The sequence below is a fragment of the Lethenteron reissneri genome, chromosome 51 (assembly GCF_015708825.2).
Source record: "Lethenteron reissneri isolate LAM-NWPU_2019-01 chromosome 51, ASM1570882v1, whole genome shotgun sequence".
Classification (NCBI taxonomy): Eukaryota; Metazoa; Chordata; class Hyperoartia; order Petromyzontiformes; family Petromyzontidae; genus Lethenteron; species Lethenteron reissneri.
The window spans coordinates 4,852,717-4,879,078 of record NC_083829.1 but is presented as its reverse complement, the minus strand read 5'-3'; the positions used below and the strand labels follow the sequence as shown (position 1 = coordinate 4,879,078).

The following is a 26,362-nucleotide window of genomic DNA, read 5'->3' as shown; positions in this document are numbered from 1 at the left end:
TCGGAAGTGAACAAAAGTATATTTGGACATAGAAATGAATTGGGCATTTTCATTGAAACTTTTCATAGAAACAGATTTCCGTTTATAAGCTGGTAGTATACAAGTTATAGAAATTTCAGGAAAGCAAAACTCTTAATGGGAGGTGCACACACAACATTGTTTACTTTCAAAAATCAAAAACAGTAACGTTAAGTTTCCCGAGCGCTGTTAAATAGGGACACGTTTATCAGCAGTGCAGAATTATAAGTCGTCTCCCTCCCCAGGAACCAGACACCTCCAAACTTCTGTTCACAGTTTTCAATACTTGAACATTTGGCCCTACACATTTTAAATGCTTGCATTTTGAAGCTGATGGCGAAGGTGCAAGGTATTCATAGAAATTGGCAAGTTTACAAAAACAAAATGCAATGCGTATCCTTTCACAATTCACACCCGAAGATGCACATAAAGTCACTCTTCATCTGACAAACAGCAGGGGGAGGGTCTTTGTAAACAGGCCCTCAGCCACAGCAGTCTATTGCGTCTACATTTATATTATACTGTTCTATATTAATAATACAGGGCCTGACATATCTCCGAAGGAAAGTGCTCCAAATTTCAACACGGCACGTAAATAGCTTGACTGAATTACCTACGCAACATCGTCGCCTTAATAAAGCACATTTAATTTGTCCTCAAAGTACCACGACCCTCTGCAATCCACGTTAATAATGGCCTCCTTCCAATCAAAATATGGACCGTAATGATGTTAGTAGCCATGTATGATTTCCCAGTTTAAGAGACCATTTTCCGAGGTTATTTTCCTTGCTATGAAACCGAATTCATGCGCACACGCGCCTCTTGAGTGCGTCTGCGTGCAGTTAACTCCTGTAGAATGCGCAAAGTGTGCGCGTTTCGGGGGAATGTTGCTCAAAAGAAGACATTGCGATTCACACTTCCGTTCGCAAACAAAGATTGGATGCTTCACTTTGACCCTCATAGGGCACTGGACAACTTCGGGGCACTTCTCGTAAAAAATAAAGAAAAGTACATCGCATCATTTTATGACCCGTTCAAAAAGGCCCGCGCCTCAAATTTTGTCAATGGCCAAGATGTCGAAGAATTTTTAACTCAGCGTTGAAAACAATTCTGCGATAAAACATCTTTTGACAATAAATACACACTTTGCAGAGTTACACCTCGTCATATTTTCAACGATGATGGCATCACACGAGCGAGAAAACTGAACTAGCTATGCCGCGCGGGGCCTCCGCCGCGTGAATTGTAGCGAGAATGATTAAACCCACAAGGTGCACGCGTCATTTGAAACAGCATTCAGCCATCGATTGACTGTAAAAGGTTCAAAAATAGAGGGGGGGGGGGGGGGCTGGCTTCATCTTCGAGTCTAAAAAATACTGTACTGTTAATAACGCAGCGAACGCACGAAGTATACCTTTCAGGTAAAGTATTCTCACACTTAAGTATTCCGATTCTCAGAAGCGGAATATGCTACACACTGCATTGGATATATATACACACAATGCTTACAGTGAATGGCACTACAGTTGTTTTTTATGGGAGGATCACAGAGCCGTGTCTCCTCTAAAACCATCTCCGTTGAACACTGTGACATGGGGATGCGATGTTGCGAGATCGCAAACAGGCAGTTCCCGCTGCGTCCAAAATCTTTCGTGCGGCCGTAGATATGAATAACTCTTCAAGACTCGTGATCGCCGCGACGTTTATAACATTGACAATGTTGTAAGACAATGGCAATGGACCGATACTAAACCGAGCAATATTTACAAACAGCGATGCCAACTGTGTGCTGTGCCACCGTCTGTGTCACCACTGCTATAATAGCACGTGCTCGGCCTCTAGCATTGGACGAAATTGCTCCGACACTGCTTCACCACTTGCCCGTAACAAGTAAAATAACGAAAGTATTTTCTGGATAATATAAGATGCCCCCCCACCCCCGGTATTCCAAAGCAAAGTTGGGTGTGCGCCCGGTCGGTGTGGGTATCCAAATTTTGAACCGGACACACGCGTTTGGTGGTGAAACATGAGTTTAAGGAGCGTCTTATAGCCTGGAAATACGGCAACTCTCTGCAAGCCTAAAAGAAAACCCCAAAAATGTTTACATTGACGTTTGGGAGCGGGATGGAGACAATGCGCCACTTTTGGCAAGAGGCTTGCATTTGTTGCTAAACGTCTCGTGATTTGTCTTGGCATAAAAGAGCGAGCCAATTACACGGTGACCCCGGAGAATCGGCCGTGTACACAACACATCGTCAGAAATTCACGAAACGGGCCGACTGAGCAGCTTCATTCGATGCGAGCACCAGCGCCACCATCATTTAGAAGCACTATCGATAACAGCAAAGCCAAGGATCCCCCGTATAGCCTCGACAGACTTTAGGGGCAAGTACTGTTAGCGAGCACCTTTGCAGGCCAGCACGGCGCACGAGGGGGTGGGTGGCCAGTACCACGCTCGGCTGCCTTTATCTCCCGAGTGGCGATATTTACAAACTGCACCAGGTACTCATTTGAGGTCGAGTCGACCTAGGAGAGGCCCAGGACCGGTTCAGAAAATCGCCACTGGGTTTGGCCGTGAGTGAGAATCGAACTTGGGTCACCGGATTCGTAGCGCAGTGCACTAACCGCTACAATACCCGCTACACTACCGCCCCTATATCGTTAACAGCACCGACACCATTACCAGCATCTAAAGAGCATCGCCGCCATCGTAGGCAGCTTCGTGCCACCACCAGCAACCGCATCCACAATAACCCGAACTGGCACATCCACAGTTTCCATCAGGATACACAAGAGGTTCTCGATTAAAAACAAACATAATCAGAGCTTTCCGTCTCGTTTAACACGTACGTTTTCACAGCTGCTGTATTTATTTTTAACCGTTACATTTTCAATTTCTGAAAATCCCGACAGCAGCAGCGGCGCATGACACTCGCTTTAGAGGAGAAATGCTCCAACGGCCACGTCAAGGACACCGAACTTGGGTGTTATGTTAGGGTCCTTGAGGCATCCTCAGCAGGTATTTTCAATATTTGGAGTCCACAACAGTGGCAATGGGATATAAATAGCTACCGGGTGGTCAGACTTAATATATCTTACGACCAGACACCCAAAGGTCTCGTACAAATAATCGTGGTGGCAATCTGCTCCATTATCTCTCGCCAGGTCTCGCATCTGCATAGTCTATTGCGGTGTTCGGCATGGGACCCACAAAATGTATCACGATAATTAAATACAAGCAAGGGCAGGCTGGAAATGCCAGTGAAACACAACGTGACAACGGAGAGCAACAATCCCTTGTGCCTAAAGAAGGAGGTTTTACAATCAGTCCCAGTTCCCTGCTATCAACATATGGGAACAGGAACGTGGACAATGACACAGAAAAATGGAAAATCTGGAAATTACATTGCAAGACCAAAAGAGGGCCACAGCAACATGGATGAGAGGACAAAGCGAAGTGACCGTTTGGACAATTGGCCTTGGGCGTGTCACACTGCCAGATGGGTTGATGGCAGTGAAGAAGACTGGTGATGGGAGTGGCAGTGGGGGGGGGGGGGGGGAAGGTGATGTGGGGAGCTTTTCATCCAGCAGTGGATAGAACAGGGCTAAAGATGACGATAGCATATGCCCACACTGATGTCGATTTACAACTTCAGGACCCAGTTCAACGATTCTGCAATTCTTGCAGAGCCGAGCGCACGTAAGCGCCACAAAATTCTGGCTTCGGGTTGGCATTAGTCTGCAGTGCAACCAATTTTTTAAAATAAAATTCACCTTTTTATTAAATATTAATTACCCAGTAATCAAATATATATTTATAATGGAAAGCATCAACGAGTGCAGGATTCTCTCTATTTTCCAGGATTTTTTTTGCAGCTGGATGTTTGACCAATGTCGTCTATAAAATGAGTGCTTGTCGTGTGACGGGGGAAGCGATGGGGGTTCTTTGAAAAAAAAAACTTAACAAAAAAAAAACCCTCCGCTAGTTTTTTGTGTTGGTGTTTATTTACAAAGAACTCTGATTAAAAATCAAACCTCTTATCCAGTGTTTACACTCATAAAAAAAACTGTAAACATTACACAACACCACCTCTGAACTTTTTGAGAAAGTAAGAAAGCAGAGCTGTCCCCCTTTTTGCAAAGTGAATTGTCTGCGAGTGTTAAATTTGTTCACAGTGCCGGGTGGTCTAAAGCGCCGATGACTCCCTTCATTCCAACTTCACTTTCTCTTCTTTAAACGCCTCTGCCGCGTCCTGCAGCCTCATGTTGTGTGTAGGCACTGAAAAACACAAGGCGATCGTTTCATTATTCAAATAAACCAACGGGGAGCAAATCTGTCTCCGTGCCAGCACTCTTAGGTCTTCTTATTGTCATACGGCGGCCGATGTAGATGCGGGGAGCAACGACTACAATTTCACATTCAAGTCAGACAACCGCATCAGGAGGAGAGGAGCAGTGGAGTGGTATTGCCGTGATGTCTCCTTTGTATTTGTCGATGGGGGCATCGCACCTTTGCCACACCAATGAGTGCTCATATGCGCGTTGGTTGGCCTGAGCTGGTGGTTTCATGTCCAGTAACTCGGCGCAGCACGCTGACCGCTCACTACCGCTCCCTAGTAGTGTCACTAGGGTTGGTGTCACTCAGTGCGGTAACTCGTGGTGTCACCCCCCATGGACCTCCGCCCGTACCAGACCGTACAGCATCTTTAGTAATGTTTGTCGTACTAATGTTACTCGTAATTCCCATATATCACTGAATGTAATGGCAATAGTAGTGACATAAACAAATAGCAAAATTTAAATGACACCTTAAAATGACAATATCATACGCACAGCCTAAATGTATTTACGTTTACATAGTTTCATGTGGTTAAAGTGAAAATGGGGGCTCTGCACGGGACTAGGCCTCACCACGACACTCTGTTAAGTTAGTAGTTAACTGCTATATAGTCGATAGATACTACTATAGAGTCGGTATATACGACTATAGAGTAGGTAGATAAAACTGTAGAGTCGGTAGATGCTGCTGTAGAGTCAGTAGATACTGCTATAGCGTAAGCAGATACTGCTATAGAGTCAGCTGATACTATAGTTAGTAGTTACTACTATAGTTAGTGGATACTACGATAGAGTCAATAGATACTATAGATTCAGGAGATACTACTATAGTCAGATTCTACTGTAGAGGCTGTATTTATGACGATAGAGTTGGTTGATACTACTATAGAGTCGGCAGATAGTACTATTGAGTCAGTAGATACTACTGTAGAGTCAGTAGATACTACTGTAGTCAGTGGATACTACTATAGAGTTAGTAGTTACTACTATAGAGTCGGTATATACTACTGTAGGGTCAGTAGATAATACTACAGTCAGTAGATACCACTAGAGTTAGTAGTTACTACTATAGTCAGTGGATACTACTACAGAGTCAGAAAATACTACTATAGAGCTAGTAGTTACTATTATAGAGTCGGTAGATACTACTGTAGGGTCAGTAGATACTACTATGGTCAGTAGTTACTACTATACAGTCAGTAGATACTACTGGGCTCAGTAGATATTACTGTAGTCAGTAGTTACAACTACAGAGTCAGCAGATACTACTATAGAGTCAGTAGATACTATTGTACAGCCAGATACTACTGTCGAGTCAGATACTACTAGAGTCAGTAGATACTCACTTTATTGTATGTAGGGTTTTTAGGGAAATATGCCTACGCGGGAGTCAAAATATTTTTTGAGGGGGGGGGGGGTTTAACAATTTGCAGAAACCTTTTAGAGCAACTATTTACCCCCCACTTTCTATAACTTTTTAGACTTCTGCAAGGCTCTAATAATTTTGTTGATGGACAAACGGCATGCCGGGCTTTCACAATCGCTTAGCATTCGTGTATGTTTTTGTTATGTTTTTAAGAGAAGTTTTGAAATATATTTTCCCCCCGGGCAATGCCGGGTACTTCCCGTGAGTAATCAATAATTGTTCTACATTTAAGTTTATTAGAATTTTTTATCATAGAATAATATGTAATAAATATAGTTGTACATTGCTCAAATGTACTATTTCTTAGATTGTATGATTAACAAACATTTTTGTTAAATCTTTCTACATTGAATAACATTATTAGTTAAAACAATATTAGTTACTGAGCAAAAGCGTTTTTTGATTTTACTCCTTTTCCTTGAATTACTACTTCATTCTCAAAAAAGTTATTGTTATAGGTTCACAAATACTAATTACCGCTACATTGTAGCTAAAACAACAGAAAATTTGTCAAAATCAGTGACTATAAAAACACCAGCAGCAACGAAAACAACAGCGCGTGCTTGTGGCGCTTGCAGACGAAACCACGTGATTCGAAGCGTCACTGTAGTTGGGGTACTAATGACAGCTATGACCGGATCGCATTAGAAGTTTCAAAAATCTAATTAGCATACAGTTTTAGCCTTGTAGGTATATTGATACAGTACATGTGTAATGACAGGGTGACACCTGTCTGCCGGGAGTGGAAGTTACGGTCATGGCTGCATTACATAATTGCCTTATTATACGGGGGGGGGGGGGGGGGGGTATCTGGGGAAAAGGTGAAAGGCGGAGTAAGTCGAGAAGCTCCGGTAACCAGCTGGAAGGTTCTGGAAAGTGGGCATGGCCAGAGGTGGAGCTTGACCGCACCGGGGCAGATATAAGGGGGACCACGTGCCTGATCTTCTGGAAGGCTCTCTCCGTCGCCGTTGCTGGTCGAACAGCTTGTGCAGCGAAGTCGGAGATGGGGCTACGTGTTAGGATCGCCTATGTGTAGCTGCGTTACACAATGTATCGCTCAGTGTGCTCTTAATAAATAAGTCTTCTACTCGACGCGTCTCTGAAGTCGCTCACTACACAAGTAAGCTGGGCTTACGAAAATATTTTTGTTGTTATAACTGCGGGAATATGTTTATAAAAAATTAATTTCTTCTGAAAAACTGCAGTCATATTGGGGGTCACCCCCTCTGATGGTGTCACCCGGTGCGGTCCACACCCCCCTCACCCCCTAGTGACGCCAATGCCGCTCCCCATGGTAAATACATACACACACACACACTGGTTTGTCTTTAAAATAAAAAAATTCAAGTCTCCCCGAGTGCTATTCATTCGATTGAGAGACAATGATAACTGTAGACAAACAGAGTAACCAATTTCTCCAACAAGAATCCATTCACGAGGTCAGATCAATGGGCTATTGTCATGACACAAAGCCTACCTTTGCTAAACGTTCTCTCTTCCTATCAGGTGGCATAAAGCCTTGTGAAGTAAAGGATAAATGTGTAGCACGCATCCAGAAAAAAAGGTACAGTAAATAAAATGTCATATGTATCCAGTAAATACCACGTTTATTGCGGTAGATGCGTTCCTCAAAAGTTCTGCGTTTAGCAAAAATGCGGTAGGCGAGGAATTACCAAGCTACTAAATCACATTTGCACTTTAAAAGACCTGAGACGAGGGTGATTAGTGTCCTTTACTTCATCACACAACTCGGCCGAGCAGCTCAAGAAAGTAGTTCGTCATTGACCACTTGGCAACTGCGTTATAATGGTGCACGCGTTCCGTGTCGTGCGAAAAGTGTCGCCGAATAGAAGAACTGCGATGTAGCGAAAAAGCGCTGGTGTGACAACGTGTTGAGCGAGGACTTCCCGTGTTCACAGAGATAACGATTGCACCTCACTCCCAACACATTACAATGTGAGCCCACCTCTGCGAATGCGGCGACGAGCCAGCTTTATCTGGTCCTGCAAGAGTTGCACCCAATCTTTCGGTCCTGGTAGCTTCATTATCTTTTTATTCTCGCAGTAGCTCTCCGTGAAGCCTGCAAACAAGCACCACAATCGTGACTTTGCATAACTCAGCAATGCAACACAATGTTCAAATGCACTCTTACAACGCAATGTTAAGATTCACGCTTACGATGAGTGTCGTTGGCTACGTAAGACGCGAAAGAAGTTCAACATACGTACAGACATCAAATCAACGTATTGTTTTTCCCTGCTCAAACGAGCAATGTGTTGCTGTTCATCTGTGTTGACAGCACTGAACCAGAGGAAATTTCACATTCTTACTTATGGTGAGTGGGAGCTAGTCACCATAGGACTAATGATGTGGACTTTCCACAGAGAAAGGACGGCTTATTTGGTGGTGATGCTGCTGCAAACTCAACACAATTGTCAAAAACACTGTGACCTTCAAAGAAAAAGGTAGACAATAGGCAACGTTTCGGGCAATGGCCCTTCTGTCCAGAACATAGAGGCCACACATCTCTGGCCTCTACATTCCTGTGAAGGGCTTTGCCCAAAACGTCACCTAAGGGATGGCAGAATTCTTTAGTACGACGTTTCGCTGGTAATTACATCCAGCATCATCGGGCGAATTGCCCGATGATGCTGGATGTAATTACCAGCGAAACGTCGCCATCCCTTCGGTGACGGGCGAATTGCCCGATGATGCTGGATGTAATTACCAGCGAAACGTCGCCATCCCTTCGGTGACGGGCGAATTGCCCGATGATGCTGGATGTAATTACCAGCGAAACGTCATACTAAAAAAATATTTTTTTGGAAATGTTGTGGATTCACTCTTCAACACACCGGTGGGCTAAAGTAGTGAACTATTTGGTTTTTGTCAACGTAACACTTTTTTGCTGATTGGCCGTGTCGGGTGGTGGAGGGTTACGACACATTTATAAATAACGTGATCTAACCCAAAAACATTTATTATGAATAATATTGGTCGCGAAAGCCTACGTCTCAAGACATCATAGTGACTTATCAAGAGAGGGCTTTGGGCGGGGCACATCGTTAGCAGGGATGACGGTCTGGAATGACGGAGTAGCAGCCGAAGGAGGGGGAGACACACCCAAGAAGATGACCGCCACGGTCACGGAGCAATATGATCAGCCCATACAAGTGGACCGGGATGGATTTGTGACATCGCAGGACCGTGATGGATAGCGATGTTGTGAAGAAGCATTAATCGAGCAGTATATAGATGTAGTGACATCGCGAGATGTCAACGTGCAGTGCCGGCCCGAGAGAAGCACGGTGTGCGGTGTAACGACATCGCGGACACAAACAAAGGTGTGGGTATAGTACCGGCCCTAGAGGGGCCCGGTGAGCGCCGATTGATAGCACTCGATGGCACCACGCCTTGCGTGCAGTGCCAGCCCTTACAGGACAGGGTGTGCGAGTGCCGGCCAAAGGATGAAGTTACTCGAGGCCGTGGTACTCTGGTTGACCCGGGAGGGCACGTGACCAGTTAAGTCGACAAAGGGGCCCAAGTGGGGGCTAGGGGTGGTCACGTGATGGGGACCCAGATCCTTCCTGAGGATTCTAGAAGGTGGTCATGGCCAAGGGGGGAGCCAGGCACGCCGCAGAGAATATAAGCCGGGTCCCCGAGAGGGAGCGGCGTTGTTGTTCATCCTGGAAGAAACCTTCGTCTACGTTCTCTGTTCAACGAGTCTCCAACACGTGGATCTGGACACCAGCTGTTGGTCCCGGTCCGTAGTAGTAGTCGTCACGTTGTAATTAGAGTAGTTAGCCTGGTGGTCACCATCTGGCTAACTATACCAGTCACGTGGTAACTAGTGTAGCTAGCCTGGTGGTCACCACCTGGCTAACTACACAAGTCACGTAGTAACTAGTGTAGTTAGCCTGGTGGTCACCACCATAGGTTGTTATTGTGTTAAGGGGAAAATTACCCCGTGTGTTGGAGTTGAATAAATGTGTTGCCTCCAAGTCTACGTCTGCGAATCAGTTGAACCCACTACATATATATAAAAGCATCTGCTGAAGATGACAAATATCAAGTGTGGTTCATATACGGCGTGAGTGTTTATAAGAAGCACTTTTTTCGTAGCATTGTGGTGTCGTCGGTAATGACTGTATTTATCGCGACCGGCAGTCCACAAGTGCTGCTATATTTAAGTGTTCTGTGTGCAGTTCGGTGTGGCTATTTTTGTCAGGCTGATATATCACGGTAGGGTTTGCTCATTACCATCAACACCTGTGTGTTCCGTTAAGAAAGGGAACGGTGGGAAAAAAACAATGCAATACCAATGTCTGTCTAGATCAGGGGTCGGGAACCTTTTTGACTGGGAGAGCCATAAAATCCAAATATTTCTAAATATATTTCATTGAGAGCCATATAGTATTTTTAACGTATAATAAATTAAATATGTCTTACTTTTAATGCGACTTCTGGTGCTACATGGTTTTGCTGATGGCCTTGTAGTCTGGTTCATACGTGGCGAGGTTGAGCTTCGTGCAGGCGTGACCCGTGATATTTATCTTCAAAACTAATTTCTGTTTACTTTAAAATGACACAGTATTATTAAGCAATATCACAAGTATTTTAAAATCAGTTCCAAACCGATTTACATTTATTTATTTATTTTTTTCAACTCAAAATTGTCTGGGAGCCATATGCCGTCACTGGAAGAGCCATATATGGGCTCGCGAGCCATAGGTTCCCGACCGCTGCTCTAGAGTATTCTCTTTTGAGTAATACTCAAGCATTGTTGGCCACTGCATGGTAAATATATTTGTCTAAATTTTAGAATGACCAAGAATGGACAATTGGGATATACAAGCTGTCCATGAAGGTTGGACCATTTATATTACTGTTATTTGCGTCCTTTAAAGCGAGCATTACTGAGTGGCGTTCTACAGGACAAAACAGAAACATTTGAAGCAATCACACCCGAGATGTTGGAAAATGTTTTGGGACCATCTCAAATCTTCATATAATTTGTATCGCGAGTTTCTCTCCTGTTGGGGCAGAACATCTGAAAATAAATACAGTGGTCCCACAGTTTACGATGCCATAAATTAACAATATTTCGATTAACGATCTGCCTCCCATCGGGTCCCATTGTTTCTGTTAACGGTACATTTTCGATTAACGATGTTTACGATATCACGGCCGCCAATTTTCGGCCAATCGGAGCGCTCCTGATGTGCATTGCCTATGGAAACAGCTCTCTTGAATACTTTTTAAAGATCAATATTCGATAAACAACATTGCACAAACCTAAATCAACGTTAAAAAAAACACCTATAGTTAGCTCGGGCAGATTTTTTTTTTATAACGTAAACTAGATGAGGATATAGGAGACAGCAGACATCGGGGTGGGGGGGGGGGTCCCCCGTGAGAAATATGCCCATTGCCGCCCCTATCTCCCCGTCAAGGGGATGTGTACGCGGGGGTGTACGCACTTCGGATGGCGGCCACGATGTTGGGCTCCAGGCCCTTGCGGGGGTCGTTGAAGCCGCGCTTGCGCTTGCCGTTGGGTAGCGAGTTGGCGAGCGTGTGGTCGTCGAAGAAGGCGGCCACCAGCTTGCGGAAGAGCAGGCTGCCCGAGCGGGTGTAGTGCATCAGGATCTCCTCGAGCTGCGAGCGCGCCATGAAGACGTTGTAGCCGTCGGCCAGCTGTACGGCGAGCTGCGGGTCAGCCGACCGGATGCAAACACGCGCGCGCAAAAAAATGGCGGCGGGGTCAGCGAACAGCTGAGGTGGACGACCCGGGGGGCTAAGGAGAGTCCATAGTTGAGTAACTTTGATCAACCCTGCAATTATCCATTGCTTAGGTATGCTGTACGCATGTATTCCTGGGACAGTGTTGCGTCGTAGCCGGCAGACACGGGGCTCTAGGCACAGTATGAATGTTCAACTTCTTTCGCACCGTACGTAGCCAACCGTGCTAATCGGACGGTCATTTGCTATATAGGGTGAACGATTATTTCCCCTCTGATTATTGACATTCTGCAAATCTATTTGTGTTCATCACATTTTTACGTGATCGGCATTCATTCGGTAAAGTCACGTAGAATGGAAATAATAAAATAATAAAAATATTTCCATTCTACGTGACTTTACCGAAAGAACCAAGAAGAAGTTCAACATACATACATAGATTATATTATTTGACGGCAATCCACGTATTCTCCCTCTGTAATTCCAATCAGTAATTCCAATGAGTGTCGACGGGTGTGAAGGCCACCTGCAGGCAGCCGCGTGTACGTACATCTGTGGAGTCACTCTGCGGCGAGTGGCCCAGGGAGTAGAAGCAGTTTTCGGTGAAGTGGCCACCATCTTTCAGGCTGTTTTCCAACGCAGGGTTACCAGGACTTTCCAAAGCAATGCTGTTCCTTTCTAAAGTGGGACACGCATACAGGCAAGGCAAGGGCGCACCGGTAGCAAGATGTTAACCGTCTCGTCTGGTATTTCATGGGTTCGATCCCAACCCTGACGCCTGTATATTTGGAGTTTGCGTGTCTCTCTCTCACTGTGGTCGCGTGGATCTTTTTCATCCGGGTCCTCCGGTTTTTCCCTCCACATTTATAAACAACGTGCATTTAAGAACTTCATTCCTGCGGAGGGAGCTGGTAGGAATGTTGGGTTGCTCAGTCAATGGCCAGGGTCAACGGCGGCGTGGTGTATTCCGCAAATATGGCTGACTGTGAGGGTGGGCACAAGCCGGCGTGAGTAGGTTAAACGTTTAGTTTTATAAGGGCACCACGGGGTGACCAGCCCATCCCCTCCCATTTTTGGATGCACGACGGACGGACACAATAATCCCCTGTGGGCAGGTGGAACCAGGTGGTTCCTACCAGTAGTAAATTTACATATGATCAGCTACGTCTTTGAGTTATCATTTGTGACCAAGTCGCTGCTGAAAAAGAGCTATATAGCTAGTGGGCCTTACCTGGTAAAATAATAGTTTAAATAGTAGTTTCTACGTAATTATTTAGCTCGTTAACCTTGGAAAGCCTCACTGGGTCTCATGAGCGTTTTTCAGGACTGTCCTGCAAGTTTTTGGCAGTGGGGGGGGGGGGGGCGATTGTTGCTGTGTATAATTCCAATTGAGTAATATACAGGTAATGTTTCACAAATGGAAAATTCAGAACACCATTGCCCACTCTCGCGACTAACGTCTTAATGAATGGTAATAGTAATAGGTTTTTACCCTTTTATCTGGCAACAAAACTGACACCTTCATACAAGGGATCATGTTTGCATTAACCACAACACTTGCGGTCAAAATGCAAACAAAAAGAGACAACTCTGATAATGATATGCACTGTCCTTGAAATTGATTGGTCCACACCCGAGACAGCTTTTCTTAGATCCCAGTCTCACATGGTGTTGGACCAGATGACGCCAAAAGGCGCACAACTCAAAGACAACGCACCATCAGAGTATGAGAGCTCGGGGTGAGCCATTTACATTACGAGACCTCCTTTGCCAGTAGCAAGATATAGTAATAGTTTTTACCCTTTAATCTGGCAACAAACTGACAACTTTATACAAGGGATCATGTTTGCATTGACAACAACACTTGCGGTCAAAATAAAAACAAAAAGACAACTCTGGTAAGGACAGTGCATACATTATGGCATGGGGTCGAGTCGACCTCTGACCGGCATTTGAACACGTAACTTTTCCAAATACAAGTTTTTTCTGGCTCCAACCAATTGAACACTTTGCCAAATATATTAAAACAAAATTCTCATTCAATTTTTGTTATAATTTAAAGCACGGGTAAATATTTTTTTTTTTACCTCCACTCAAAAAGCAAGAAGTGTGAAAACACTTAAAGAGTCTGAATGGTGAACCATAAAATAAGCCTATAGGTCTCAACGTTGCTGGCTTAATAATTAATGTGGGATTTAACCCCCGTGCTGTCATCGAGCCATCTATGGAAAAATAACCAAACATTTCCAGCGCAAACCTATACTCGTGAACTTTCCAAAGTAGTCATTACAACGAGGCAATTACACTTTGCTCAGCGTAATCCAGACCCAAGTGCCCTTTAAATTCAAGTATGATGGCAACGGAAAAAAAAGCGGAACTATTTGCTCTTTCAGGGATTGAAAATTTCCTTCCAAAATCCAAAACTAAACACATTCCAGCATTAAATAGCCAAGCCATGCGAGGCACATAAAGGTGAACTTAAGAGGAAAAACATTTCTCCATTTATTTTAGATAAAATATTTAATCAGAGGTGTAGGTGACGCTAAGGAGGGATATAATTCGCAAAGACGACGGAATTAATAATGAACTTTTGTGGCTTGGACATTGAAGCGTGGTATAGTTTGTCAGTTAATCTGCCCGGCTGTGTAACGGTGCAGTAATTTTGTTGTATAGGAATGTTGGAGGTGCATTAATAACGCCCACGATCGTTTGGAAGCCCACATTTAAATTCAAGATGCCGCAATGCGCACACACACACACATCAGGTATGATTCATAAGCAGAGAGCGAGCGTCATTTTTTTCTAATGGCAAATAAAGAACGGCTATTGCAAATGACATGTTCTGCAGACTCCCACTCTGGGTCGTCTAGAGACCATTGATTAAAATATACATAAAATATTAAGAATGTTTTCTTTAAAAAAATGTCATCATCAGTTTTCTCCAGCATCAAAGAATTTTGAAACCATTAATTTATTTTGAGCCTCTAGCTATGAAATAATTTATCTGCACGGCAGTCTGGGTAGCTGACAAAATGTACAACACACTGATATAATAAGCACTTGCTGATTTCACTCCGCAAATATTTTTACCAATATATTCCACATCAGTTCTTTATATATTTCCTCTCATCATTTTCTCAACACTAAACGGAAACCACAAAAAATTGGCTTAAAACGATTAGAATATATTACACATCAAACTAAATTATCGTACACGTTGAAAATAAAAACGGCACATCTTCGTCCAGTAGACTTGTGCAAGAACGACAAGAATATTTACGGATACCTAATTTTCTCAGAGCTCCCACAAAGCAGATGACAAAAACCAGACACAGATGTCCAACAGTGGAGTCGGCATGAAAAAAACCCAACTTGCATTGCGGCAACCAACAGGGCGATAGGATTGTTCATTAATATGGGACATCCATATGAACTTCTTTCGCACCGTACGTAGCCAACAGAGCTAATCGTTGAACCTCATACAGCCCGTGTAAGTGGCATGTCCACAAGACTGCTAATGTGAATAATAACAGAGATTTGCTCGGGCGTGAAGTCATAGTTGACTTGTCCTTGCTAGGTTGGTGGCTATTGCCAGCAAAGGCGGCCCGACTTCAGTAGTCAGGCTATCCCAATAACCCGAAATTTACTACCCGGACGTGACGTCGTATCTTTGTGTATTGCTTCCAAGAAGGTTGGCAGTCATTGCTTGTACTTCAAGCGGAGATAAAAAAAAATCCCAAGTATTCAGTTGTGAATGTTTATAAAGTAAACAGCAAGGTATACACAACTGTCTAAATAAAAAAAAAACCCAAGCTACATAAAAAAAAGTATAACCAAAAAACTTAAAAACGAAAATATCTTTTTTTATTATACCAGGTTAGGCCCACTGCGCTGTATAGGTATTTTTCAGAAGCAACCTGGCCACAAATGATATCTCAACGAAGTGGCTTATCACTTTGAAATGTATAAGTGGCCAAATAACCTAAAAGCATGTTTATAAATGTGGAAGAAGGAAAAACCGGAGGACACGGAGACAAATCCACACGATCATGGGGAGAGCATGCAAACTCCAAATATACAGGCGTCAGGGTCGGGATCGAACCCTTTACCGCCTGTATGCTAGGCGAGGTAGTTAACATCTCGCCACCATGGCACCCTCAAAAAGAAAAAACAGGCATTAAACCACTAAAATGTACATTTTAAGAATGATATAGCTATACATTCTCACTTAGATACTTAGAATTATTGCAGGCAATGACTGCCAAACCTTCCTTCCAAAAGCAGGAAAAAGATACCATGTCATCAATGATGTCAAACCCAGATATATTCTGCGTTTTATTGAGGTAGCCAGACTATGAAATCGGACTGGCTGGGCTGGTTCCAAGCGTGGCAGTTTGAACTTCAGGCTGGAATTCAGTTGTGTGTACAGCCCCGGGCCAGCCTGAAACCTGTACGCTGTTAAAGACGGGTGCGCGGACAAAGCAGATGCACGCATGTAGGAGGGGGAGGTGAGCACATCAGCTTTTGTATGGATGCCGATGTAGAGCAACAACTACAATTTCACATCAAGGTGGTCGAGCCAGACAACCACGTTAGGAGCAGCAGAGTGGATCGCCATGATGACACCTTCGTATTTGTGGATCGCGTGATCGTGTCATTATATGCTGTACGGTCTGTTTTGGACGACCACAGAGGCACACAATTGGAGAGTTTTTAAGTTGACACATGTGCATCAGGTATCCTCATCTGCTGCCATGGTTTGTGCGGTCGATTCGGTTTTATAAATAAGCAATGGAGATAGCTGTGAGTTGGCCCCTCAGTCTAGGTAGAGGAGCGGTAGTGTAGCGATTAGCAAGCTGTGCTACGAACGCGGCGGACCCGAGTTCGATTCCCGCTCACAGGCAACGGCAGTGACGCTTATCTGAATAGGTCCTGGGCCTCCCAAAGGTCAACTCAGCCTCAAATGAGTACCTGGTGCAATGTGTAAACAACTGGTTGGACAAAAGCGGCCGGGCGTGGTGCTGGCCACCCACACCCTCGCGTGCCGTGCCGGCTTTCATAGGTGCTACTCGCTAACAGCAACTTGCCCAACAGTCTGTTAAGGCTTTACGGGGGATTTTAGTTTTTTGCTCCGATGCTGTTGGGGTAAAGTGCTGCCGCTGCTGTTGCTGCGCAGGTGAAGCGTTGTCAATCTACTGCCGCCACTGAACAACAACAATCACTCGTCAATGAATACCCTGATAGCGGCACAGTGTAGCTCTAAAAGCCAGCGCACGTCTTACGAATGTTTGAAAATGTCATAATAGCAACAAGTGTCAAAATTAATGTTGAATAATGTCGACCGATAAGCGAAACATTGACTTTTGTCAGCTGAGTTACATGATGCCATCATCACGATTAAACAATGGCCCATGATATTCTAACATAAAAAAATCAGTATTTTGTATGACATCATAGGACTAGGGGGGCAAATTAAGAAAGTTAGGTTTAGCTGTCAATTTGATTGTTTCAAAAGGTCAGACACGTTAAAAGCTACTTTTTAATACTGTGTTTATTATGTAAACAGGAAAAAAACTGATTTTGCGAAACATGGACCCATATGATTTAACCTTTGTTCACAGTCCCATATTTCTTGGAAAGGTTTCTGCTCAAAAAAGCAAAACATTGCAATGGCTCCCACAGGGAAAGTATTTGTCTTTATGCCAAATGCGACTGCCTTCATCACATTTTTAATAATTAACGTGTTCTCCTGACCTTAACAGCCACACTATACACCCTTTTACGAACCTGGGAAGTTTTAACGCCTCCCATTCTGTGAGGACACAATGTGTCGTAAACTACACTACCACGAAATTCGGTGCGTTTAGCACATTTTGAAAATAATATTTCCCCTTAACAGCTGTCCTACCATGATAACGGCCAGTCCACTGAAAGGCTAGACAAGTTATTTTTCTTTATTAGTGTCATTTAACAAATCTCACATCTCGGATGACGACTAATGCGAAACATTGACCACTAATGGGATAAAATGTGACTACTGTTTAGAAGCTTAGAATATACAATGTTTTCAGAGATGTTTATAATGGAACTAAAACATGCTTATCTATGGTCACTGATGATTGAGCGAGACCATCAGCTCACTACAATTGAGAATCTACGATTAGCACGGCTGGCTATGCACCTCCGATGAGAAAGGTTGACTACGAGGGTTGCGAAAGAAGTTCTACATACATACAATCGGGTTTAATCATTGGCGACTGCCTCGAATTGAACCTATGACAGTCGTACTGGCTCAGTATTTTCTACTGTGGTAAGACCACGTTGTAACCAGTCTTTCATATACATGACGATCTCTACGGGACCCACCAACGACCCACCGCTCCCCTCTCATACACTTAATTACAGGTGCATGCCACTATGGGCATGGGTGCTCTGGACATGAGCAAGTTGCTGCCTTAGCCACCCAGCCAACTCATCATGCCCTTCAGATATGTTTCAAATTAAGCAATTTAAATCACTTGCGGTCAATGACATTCAAGTAGTTTGCATATTAACTCACCTTGGATCCCGACTGGTGATATAGGAGTAGAGGTGGCCAGACCTGCCGAATTTGGGCCGGGCCTCTCCATCGAATCGACGGATCTGCTGGTGCCTTGCTCGGCCCTGCTTAGGATTGTGTGCTTCCCGGCCGGAACGGCCTTCTTGCCGCCCTGTGCCATTAACCCCGCCGGTCCCGCCATCGGCCCCGCAGCCGCCGCCATCACCAACGTCTTCACGTTCTCAATCCTAATCTTGGAGGCTTGTCGGCACTGCGTGTCGGGGAGACGGCAGGCAGTCCCTGGAGCGCCGCCTCCCAGCAGCGCCTGCCCTAAGGGCGCCTGCTCCGAGTGTGCCATTCGACCGCCGCCCCGATCGAGCCCGCCGGCATGCACCTGCGGGAAGATGGCAGCGCCAGCATCGACACCGAGCACTTGAACCTGACCGTGTCTACTCAGGTTCAATCCCAGGCAGCCGGCCCTGTTGATCGCCGGCTGGTGCCGGAGGCCCTTGCCGCCGACGCGGCCTGAATCGATCGCGGAGAAGGTGGCGGCAGTGGTGATGGTGGTGCATGGCCTGGGCAGATGGGGCAACTCCCCACTTTGAAAGCCGCCCCGTCGCCACTGGAGGGCGGTCGGCCGGGAGCCGTTTCCGGCCGAAAGCGGTGCGTGACCTACGGCACTTGCGATTCTGCCATGCGGCGCTTTCAGCGGCGTGCCCGGCGAGCCGTTGGTCAGGCCCATGCTGCTGGAGCACAGCTGCGTGGAGGAGGTCGGGGTGGGCATCTGGCCGGGCGCCAACGTCGCCGCCAGCCTTGGGGCCGGCCCGCCGGAGATGACGATGAGGTGACCACCAGACACGACCCTGCCGGAGGAGGAGTCCGCCGTTGCGTTTGTTTGAACGGCTGCGTTGCACACGTCTGGGTGGGCAGCTGTGGGTACGAAGCGCAGGGTGCAGAGATGCACAATGCAAGCTCAGCGTCATATTACACTGGAATGATTGACGATCAACAGAATCACAATGGTGATGACTAGAACGGAACAGTAAAAATTGAATACCGAGACGTTTAATGTATCCATTGAAATAGATTTATAATTACCGCCATAATTCATGTGAATTAATTGGATGGCAATTTGTCAGTCAACTGCTGGAAGAAGGCCTCCACATGCCTTTGATCGTGCGGGGTTGTTTGGCCCATACTTCACCACGTTGCTAAATGCATGGTGGTGAAAAGGAGGGCCCAGGTTTGATTCCGCTATCATTCACCACTGATGTTAGCCGTCGTTTGGAATCAAACTCAGGTCACCTGGTTCATATTGCACTGCGCTAATCACTGTGCCACTGTTCAACCTGCCATTAATCTTGAAGCCTTGTCATATTAGAATCATGATGAAATAGCAGAAGGGTGTGGGTTATATTAAGACAAATAAACTATACCAAAGTATTTTAAACATTGCAATGATAAAACCTACTGACAATTTAAACTGTATGCTAAAGATATCCATATAAGTAAAGCACTGACATTTCCAAGAATACATTGTGAGAATTAATAACATCTAGATCATTGCACCAGTGACTTAACATTCTGTGTAAATTGTGACTCCATTCACAAATATCTGTAAATCTGTGAGCTGCAACAACACCGTCTCAGTTATAGAAATAGGATAACATTGGGTTGTTGGTGGCTAGGCACATGGGCTGTAAACCAGCACTTCGAGGCAAGGGTTGGTAGACCGCACAAACGTTGCGAAACTCCCTTCCCCGTGGGCATCGAGGTGCCATACTCTGGCTTTCCAGGAGAAGGCAGTACAGCAAGTGTGGATCTGTAGTGGATAGTGTTTCCCCCCCTCGCATCTACATATATATGCACCTCCGTGTTTATGGACCACACAAGTGCCACGCGATGCCGTTACATAACTTACGCTCAATAGAGAAACTCACGTTGTAATAAAACAAAACAAACCTGGTATACTACAATATAAGTACAAGTTTGCCTGCATGCTCAGATGACACACGGGATTGTGCTCATCTATGCTGGCTGCCGTCCAAAGCCAGTGGTGAAAATTCCAGAATATCTGTCAGGCAGCAGTCTTCCAAAACGATGACCACCATTAATGTCCCCCACAATGGTGATGCCCCCCCCCCCCTTTAAAGCCCCGTGAGTTATGAGAGCTTTATCTAAACTGCGCCGTCTAGCCATTAAGGCACGTGTACGGTGATGCATTATGAACCAAGCATAATCCCGCAAGGAAGCACACACCTGTCTGTGACTGCATGAGTTCACGGATGCTCTTCAGTTCATGCAGAATGGAGTGCAGCAGAGGCTCACATGAACATTTACAACGGTGCACGCTGAGGTCATGCGTATCGCACACAGCCTCTGTGGAGACAGGGATAATAAACATGACAAGTCCTGCAGAAGCAGACAAACCACATGCACTTAAAAGTATGTCAACTAAACTATTTATATATTTCCAGGTAAGGTCCACTTGAGCTACATAGATCTTTTTCAGAAGCGACCTGGCCACAAATGATAGCACAAAGAAGTGGCTTACATGTCGAAATGTATAGCAGTCAAATACTCTAAAAGTATGCTTCTAATTGCAGAGGGAAAACCTGGAGGACCCAGAGAAAAATCCACGTGACCACGGGGGAAGAGACATTTTAACTCCAAATATAAAGGCGTCAGGGTCAGGATCGAAACCACGACCTCGTGCATACCAAACCTTGGAACGTCACAATACACAGCATCTACACACCAACATTGCCACAAGGGTGCTTTCCTCACGAAGAATCCATTTATCTGTGTTCCAAGCCACGCTGCGCATCCTGGAGATTTTAGTTTTTCAAACCACGTCTTGGTTGGAAATCCAGTTTTCATTTGTATGCAAATGGCTGTTTGTGGTCATATTATCATATTTTTCATATTCAAGAGACGATTAGTTTTGTTGAAGGCGCTTGAACAAAGATGTCTACAAGTAATATGCATCTGTCTGCCTTGCTTACTGTCTGTTGTCTATCTGCTCTACTGTGGCCAAGCGTTCTGTATTTAATGCTACCTGCTACAAAACAGGGAACGCACTCTCTTCCAGCCCCAAATTTAGGCTGCGTGCGTCATAATTTCCTGCAGCCCGAACAGAGTATTCACTGTGGGCAATGTATTAAAAAGGATATATAAAATGTCTGAAGGCAGTAATGTCAAAAACTCAAAGGTGCATGGCAGTTTCACCGATATTGAATATCACAAGTACAACACATCAAGTTGCTTATCACTGGCTATGCCGTCAAGCCAGAACATGTCAACGAAACGCATCTATTTGCATAGACCACAATACCTGCAGTCATAATGCAAACAAAAAACATAACTCTGATAATGTGCACTGTCCTTGAAGTTGTTTGGTCCACACCCGGAGACAGCTTTCCTTAGAGCCTAGTCTCACATGGGTTGGACCAGATGACGCCAAAAGGCGCACAACTCAAAGACAATGCACCATCAGAGTCAGTTTTGTTGCCAGATGGAAGGGTAAAAAAACTATTATCATATTTTTTACTGGCAAATGAGGTTCCAATGGTGAAGCGCATCTGCTACAGAAGTGCATGGGCCACATCTCGTCGCTTTTTATACTTGGACAAAAAGTGGCCGTGGTAAGTGCCCACCACAGTCCCAAGTTCGGTTTTGACTCAGTAAATAAGCAAAGGCTATCCGAGTCACGTGACAATCCTGCTTGCGTATTTTTTGTTCCACATAGCTGACGAATGTTCTGATTTCATGGCTAATTCTGTTTCAGGTGAGTTCCTCGTGATGTCTTTGGTACTGTCCTCTACATCAACGTGGGGCAAAAGTGGCAGTGAAATTGACAATGTGAATTTTCAAGGTACAGTGCCAATGCATGAAATTTCGTTCATCTAGTCTCTTTCCTCCCGTGAATATTGGCTTTATTTTTGCTGTGGCAGAATTATAGCGAAAACGGAGCATGCAATTTTTTCGACAAAACACTAAAAGCGCCCGTTTTGATTTTTTCATTTGTAAGTATTAAACTAAACTAGAAATTTTTTTTAATAGATAAGGCCCACAGCTATACAGCACCTTTTCAGAAGCGACCTGGAGAAAAATGACAACTCAACCAAGTGGCTTATCGCGTACAAATTTAGAGCAACAAATACTTTAGACGCATGTTTCTAAATGTGGAGGTAAAAACCGGAGAACCCGGAGAAAAATCCACGCAACCACGGGGAGAACACGCAAAATCCAAATATACACGTAGCGTCGTGGTCAGGATCGAACCCACGACCTCCTGTATACCAGGTGAGGTAATTAACATCTCGCCACCGTATGTATTGACTGCAGTGGTGCTTACCTCTGTCTGAGTTCTCTCGGGGACTGGATGCGATGCCGGTGGAGCTGTTGGTGAAGGACTGTGGTATTAGGTGCTGGTTCCTGCTGCCATCATCATTCCAGTGGCCTGCCAAAGATTCTAGCATAGACAACTGATGAAATTCAACATCATCTGTTGTGGACAAATGAAGGCCATTGTTGTCTTCTGGGTTTTCCCAAAGCACGCCAGATTGATTGTCCTCTTCGGGCTCTGTTTTGATGTCATTTGGATTCGGCTGAGCAGGAATTCCAGACATGGCAGTCAAGTCTTGATCAGCCCTGCTCTGTTGTCGGCTGGCATCAGCCTTTGAAGGGTGGGCAGAAGGTTGACTGGAAATGGTGCGCTGGTGGCTGTTTCCATTGTTGATGCTGCCTTCCTCTGTGCCGTCACCTGAAGGAAAAACTAAACAAACATTTTTCTATTTCCACGTTGTTTTTGTTGTTGCATAGGCTGTATTAAAATGATAATATGTTACCATTCACAAAGTCTTAATGGAGAATGTGTAAATCTTACAAAGTGTGCATTATTACAGTATCTCATTCAAGACAAGAAATCAGTGTTTAATGACAAAGCCACATAATACACTGACAAAGCCACGGAATACGCTGTTAAAGTGTGCTGTAATCAATGCTAACCATAGATTTCATGATTCAGAATACAATAGTACTCCAAACCAGTCAGCTCGAGTACAATATATGATACAAATTAGTTTCTCTTTAATACTATCTGCAGTATATATTAACTTGAATTGACAGTAATAGAACACGTTTATTAAAACTAGACTCTTTCCATGCCTCTTTTATATTTAAGGAGATTATAACTGTTAAAAGGGTTTTGGTATTTTTGTCATAAAATCATTTATGTTATACGAATGGGTAGGGAGTGCCTGTGAAATCAGAATGTGGCAACACTGAATTGTGTTTCGACTGAACACAACAGCCTCATTTGCGACAGTTCTAGATCAGGCCTGATTACATTATGTAAGATCAACATACACTCACGTGCATACCACCATGAGACTAAGTTGTGGCATTTTTGCAGCCTTTCATTGGAGGATAAAAGCACAGCACTTACTCACAGTAACGTTTGTATGATATACAAAAGTCAGATTTACTTAAAAGTCAGCCTTAGTGAAATTACTAAGAGCCTGTGTTGGTCTTATGAGAAATGATGTATTAAAGGACAACGCATAAGTGTGACATGACTTACATCTTGTATAACACAAAATAAAATGCACAAGTGGAAGCACAAACAAGGGTAGACTTGGCGTACTCAAACTGGAAATACTTGGCAAGCACAAACACATTATGGAGATAACTATTGAGGTTTGGAAATTGTAAGACTCAGGGATTGATTTTAACTCCCTAATACAATAATAATGGCCAACATATATTCGCTCAGCTGCTGAAGCTATGGCAAACGTTCCCAGAACAGTGAACACTTGCATATAAAAAAACGAAGCTTTAAACTATTTTTTGTTCTTTTTCAGAAGCGACCTGGCCACAAATGACAGCTCAACGAAGAGGCTTATCATCACGTGGAAATGTATAGCAGCCTAATACTTTAAAAATGGAGGGATAAACCAGTGGACCCAGAGAAAAATACACGCGATCACGGGGAGAGAGACACACGCTGACTCCAAATATACAGCAGGCATCAGGGCTGGGATCTAACCCACAACCTCCTGTGTACCAGGCAAGGTAGTTGACATCTCGCCACCGTTGCGTCACAAAGTGGTGTGGCCACTCATCTCGATTCAACACTTGCCACCTCAGAGGCACATTTCCTTGGAGTTGGCTCAAGCGTTGAATTTCCAACGCTTTCTGTAAATTATGGGAAGACCCACCAACATGGGGGAACACCCGTAAAGGCTGAAACAAACACACTGGAGCACACCTTTCGGGTGTTGGTAAGACATTATACAAGCGGCTCACCGTGAACACGTCCAGAACCATTGGCCATCGCCTCGTCTAGTGCGAGACATCGCGAAGCCTCGCTATCCACTGCCACGTGCTTCTCCTGCTGCATTGGGTACTCCAAGTCGCTGGCAGCGCTGTTCTCCTCGGCAAACGCTGAAACGGGGAGGGGAACGAACAAGAATGCACGCGTCACATATACCGTAGGCCTTTGTATACCCAGCCAAAGAAAAAACACATCAATTGAGGCTTTATAGACTATTTCATGAGAGTTTCTGCTTAAAGCTGCCCGACTCCCAATTCCTCGCACGTGGGAGAAATTGGGAATTGCCCGAGAAAAGCAAGGCACATCAAGTTATAGCAATGAAATGTTTGCGTATACATGCAGGTATAGGTCTGAAACCTGCTTACGGTACTGCCCCACTATAGGCCACACGGCAAGCATTAAAGTTGAGAGTAGTAATCTTGTACAAAAGGATCCTGTGTGATTCAAGTCTAAGCCGACTAACCTATGGAGTGCATTTGACAGGAATCATCGCAGATTATTATCCACGCTCAAGTTCAAACGTTTTACTCCGAGTAGTTAATATCAAGAGGAAATGAGGAAATATCACCACTATGCTTAGGGCTGTAAACCGTAAATTTACCACCGTCTCAGATGCTCCATTTGATCAGGGAGATTACTGATTTTTACACATTGGCACCGAATTACAGTTTGTTCTTCTTAAACGAGACGACTCCGATGGTGGTAAAATGGTTGATGTTGAAAGAGAATATCTTACAGGGGTGGGGTGGGGAGATACACAATAACCACTGTTAAAAAAACACTCCACACACACACACAAAAGCCATCATCAACAACAAAGGCATGGGGCACAGCCAAAACCCCCCACACCACACACACTCATACCTGTCAACCCCTTAGCAGTGTCTACCTTATAACAGATCAATTCAGACCTTCTTGGTCACCCCGTGCCCTTAAAAATCGCAACGTTCATCCTACAAAATCCCGTCATCACAAGAGAGAAACACAAACAGACAATGTTATATATATTTCCCTGTACAGGAATACGGGTTAAACCATCTGGGTTGACCACGGTACACCCAATAAACTAAAGATGGGTTTGCAGCAAGCAGAACAAGCACACGGGAATAAAAGTTCACCTTTACAACAACAACAACAGATCTCACACACTAGTAACAACAACAACAACACCACCACCACCATCCCTCAAACATTGCACGCAGCCACCCAAAGCCAAATCGTTAACACGAGCAATGCCCGTCGTCCGCACTGTACACTACTACATCTTGCACTGTACCCACACATTCAATACAAACACACAAACGCATTGTTTTGTTGGCGTTGTTAAATAAAAACACGTCTCTTTGGGTTTTTTAAATTATCTCTCTCTATCTATCTCGTTAGCAACAACACGTTGTTAACGTCTATTGGTTGCGAGGGTGAGAGGGCCTGTGGGATTAGCGATGTCGTGATCCTCTAGCGCCACTAGCGCTTCTCGACTAGTCTCATTATCACCACCACAATCATCATCATCACCACAATCATCATCAGCAAAACAAACTATCCACGACCAAACTTTCCCTTTGCGACGATTCAACAAATCGCCGAGCGAACGTCAACTCGGTTCAAGGTGTACGAAGAGGTAAGTTAGTCCCCCCGTGCGTGTAATTAGTTAGTGGTTTAACGTTCCCTCAAAGGCTTAAACCATCCCCGCCGTCGCCGCCGTCGTCCGTGTAACATTTTACCATTGCTTTTGCGAAGTTTGGAACTGGGTGACTTTCGTTTCCGTCTCCTTCCCGTAACTTCCATGGCGAGCGCGCCGTGAAGATGTCGACGATGCTGCTGTTGTTGTTGTGATTGTTGTTGTTGTTGGTGGTTGTTGTTGTTGTTGTTGGTGGTGGTGGTAGTGGTGGCGATGGGGCCCTTTCTTTTTCGCCTCGCGTCGGCCGCCCAGGGAGCGAGGCCTGGTCTCGCCGCCCGCCGCGAA

General features: G+C 44.7%; 1 protein-coding gene across 3 annotated transcripts; it reads right to left on the bottom strand.

Annotated features, from left to right (window-relative positions):
• LOC133355510 (uncharacterized) lies at window positions 1-26,362 on the bottom strand. Of its 3 annotated transcripts, XM_061572835.1 has the most exons (10): window positions 26,121-26,361; window positions 24,369-24,506; window positions 22,417-22,836; window positions 20,319-20,438; window positions 18,736-18,989; window positions 18,081-18,453; window positions 12,072-12,199; window positions 11,263-11,488; window positions 7,749-7,862; window positions 1-4,297 (listed from the first exon to the last, which is right to left on the bottom strand). In XM_061572835.1, exons 1-10 carry the CDS (start codon window positions 26,182-26,184, stop codon window positions 4,227-4,229), a joined length of 1,908 nt encoding a protein of 635 aa, XP_061428819.1. In that variant the 5' UTR covers window positions 26,185-26,361; the 3' UTR covers window positions 1-4,226. The 3 variants fall into 3 exon arrangements, with proteins under 3 accessions (XP_061428819.1, XP_061428817.1, XP_061428818.1); XM_061572833.1 differs by having other exon boundaries at window positions 18,081-18,989; window positions 26,121-26,362; XM_061572834.1 differs by having other exon boundaries at window positions 18,081-18,989; window positions 22,417-22,824; window positions 26,121-26,362.

Coding starts and splice junctions, on each gene's coding strand:
- LOC133355510 (XM_061572833.1), bottom strand. CDS start 26,184: ATGGAAGTTACGGGAAGGAGACGGAAACGAAAGTCACCCAGTTCCAAA. Junction 24,507..26,120: donor CAAACTTCGCAAAAGCAATG/GTAAAATGTTAC, acceptor TCCCCGTTTCAG/CGTTTGCCGAGGAGAACAGC. Junction 22,837..24,368: donor TGGTTCTGGACGTGTTCACG/GTGAGCCGCTTG, acceptor ATGTTTGTTTAG/TTTTTCCTTCAGGTGACGGC.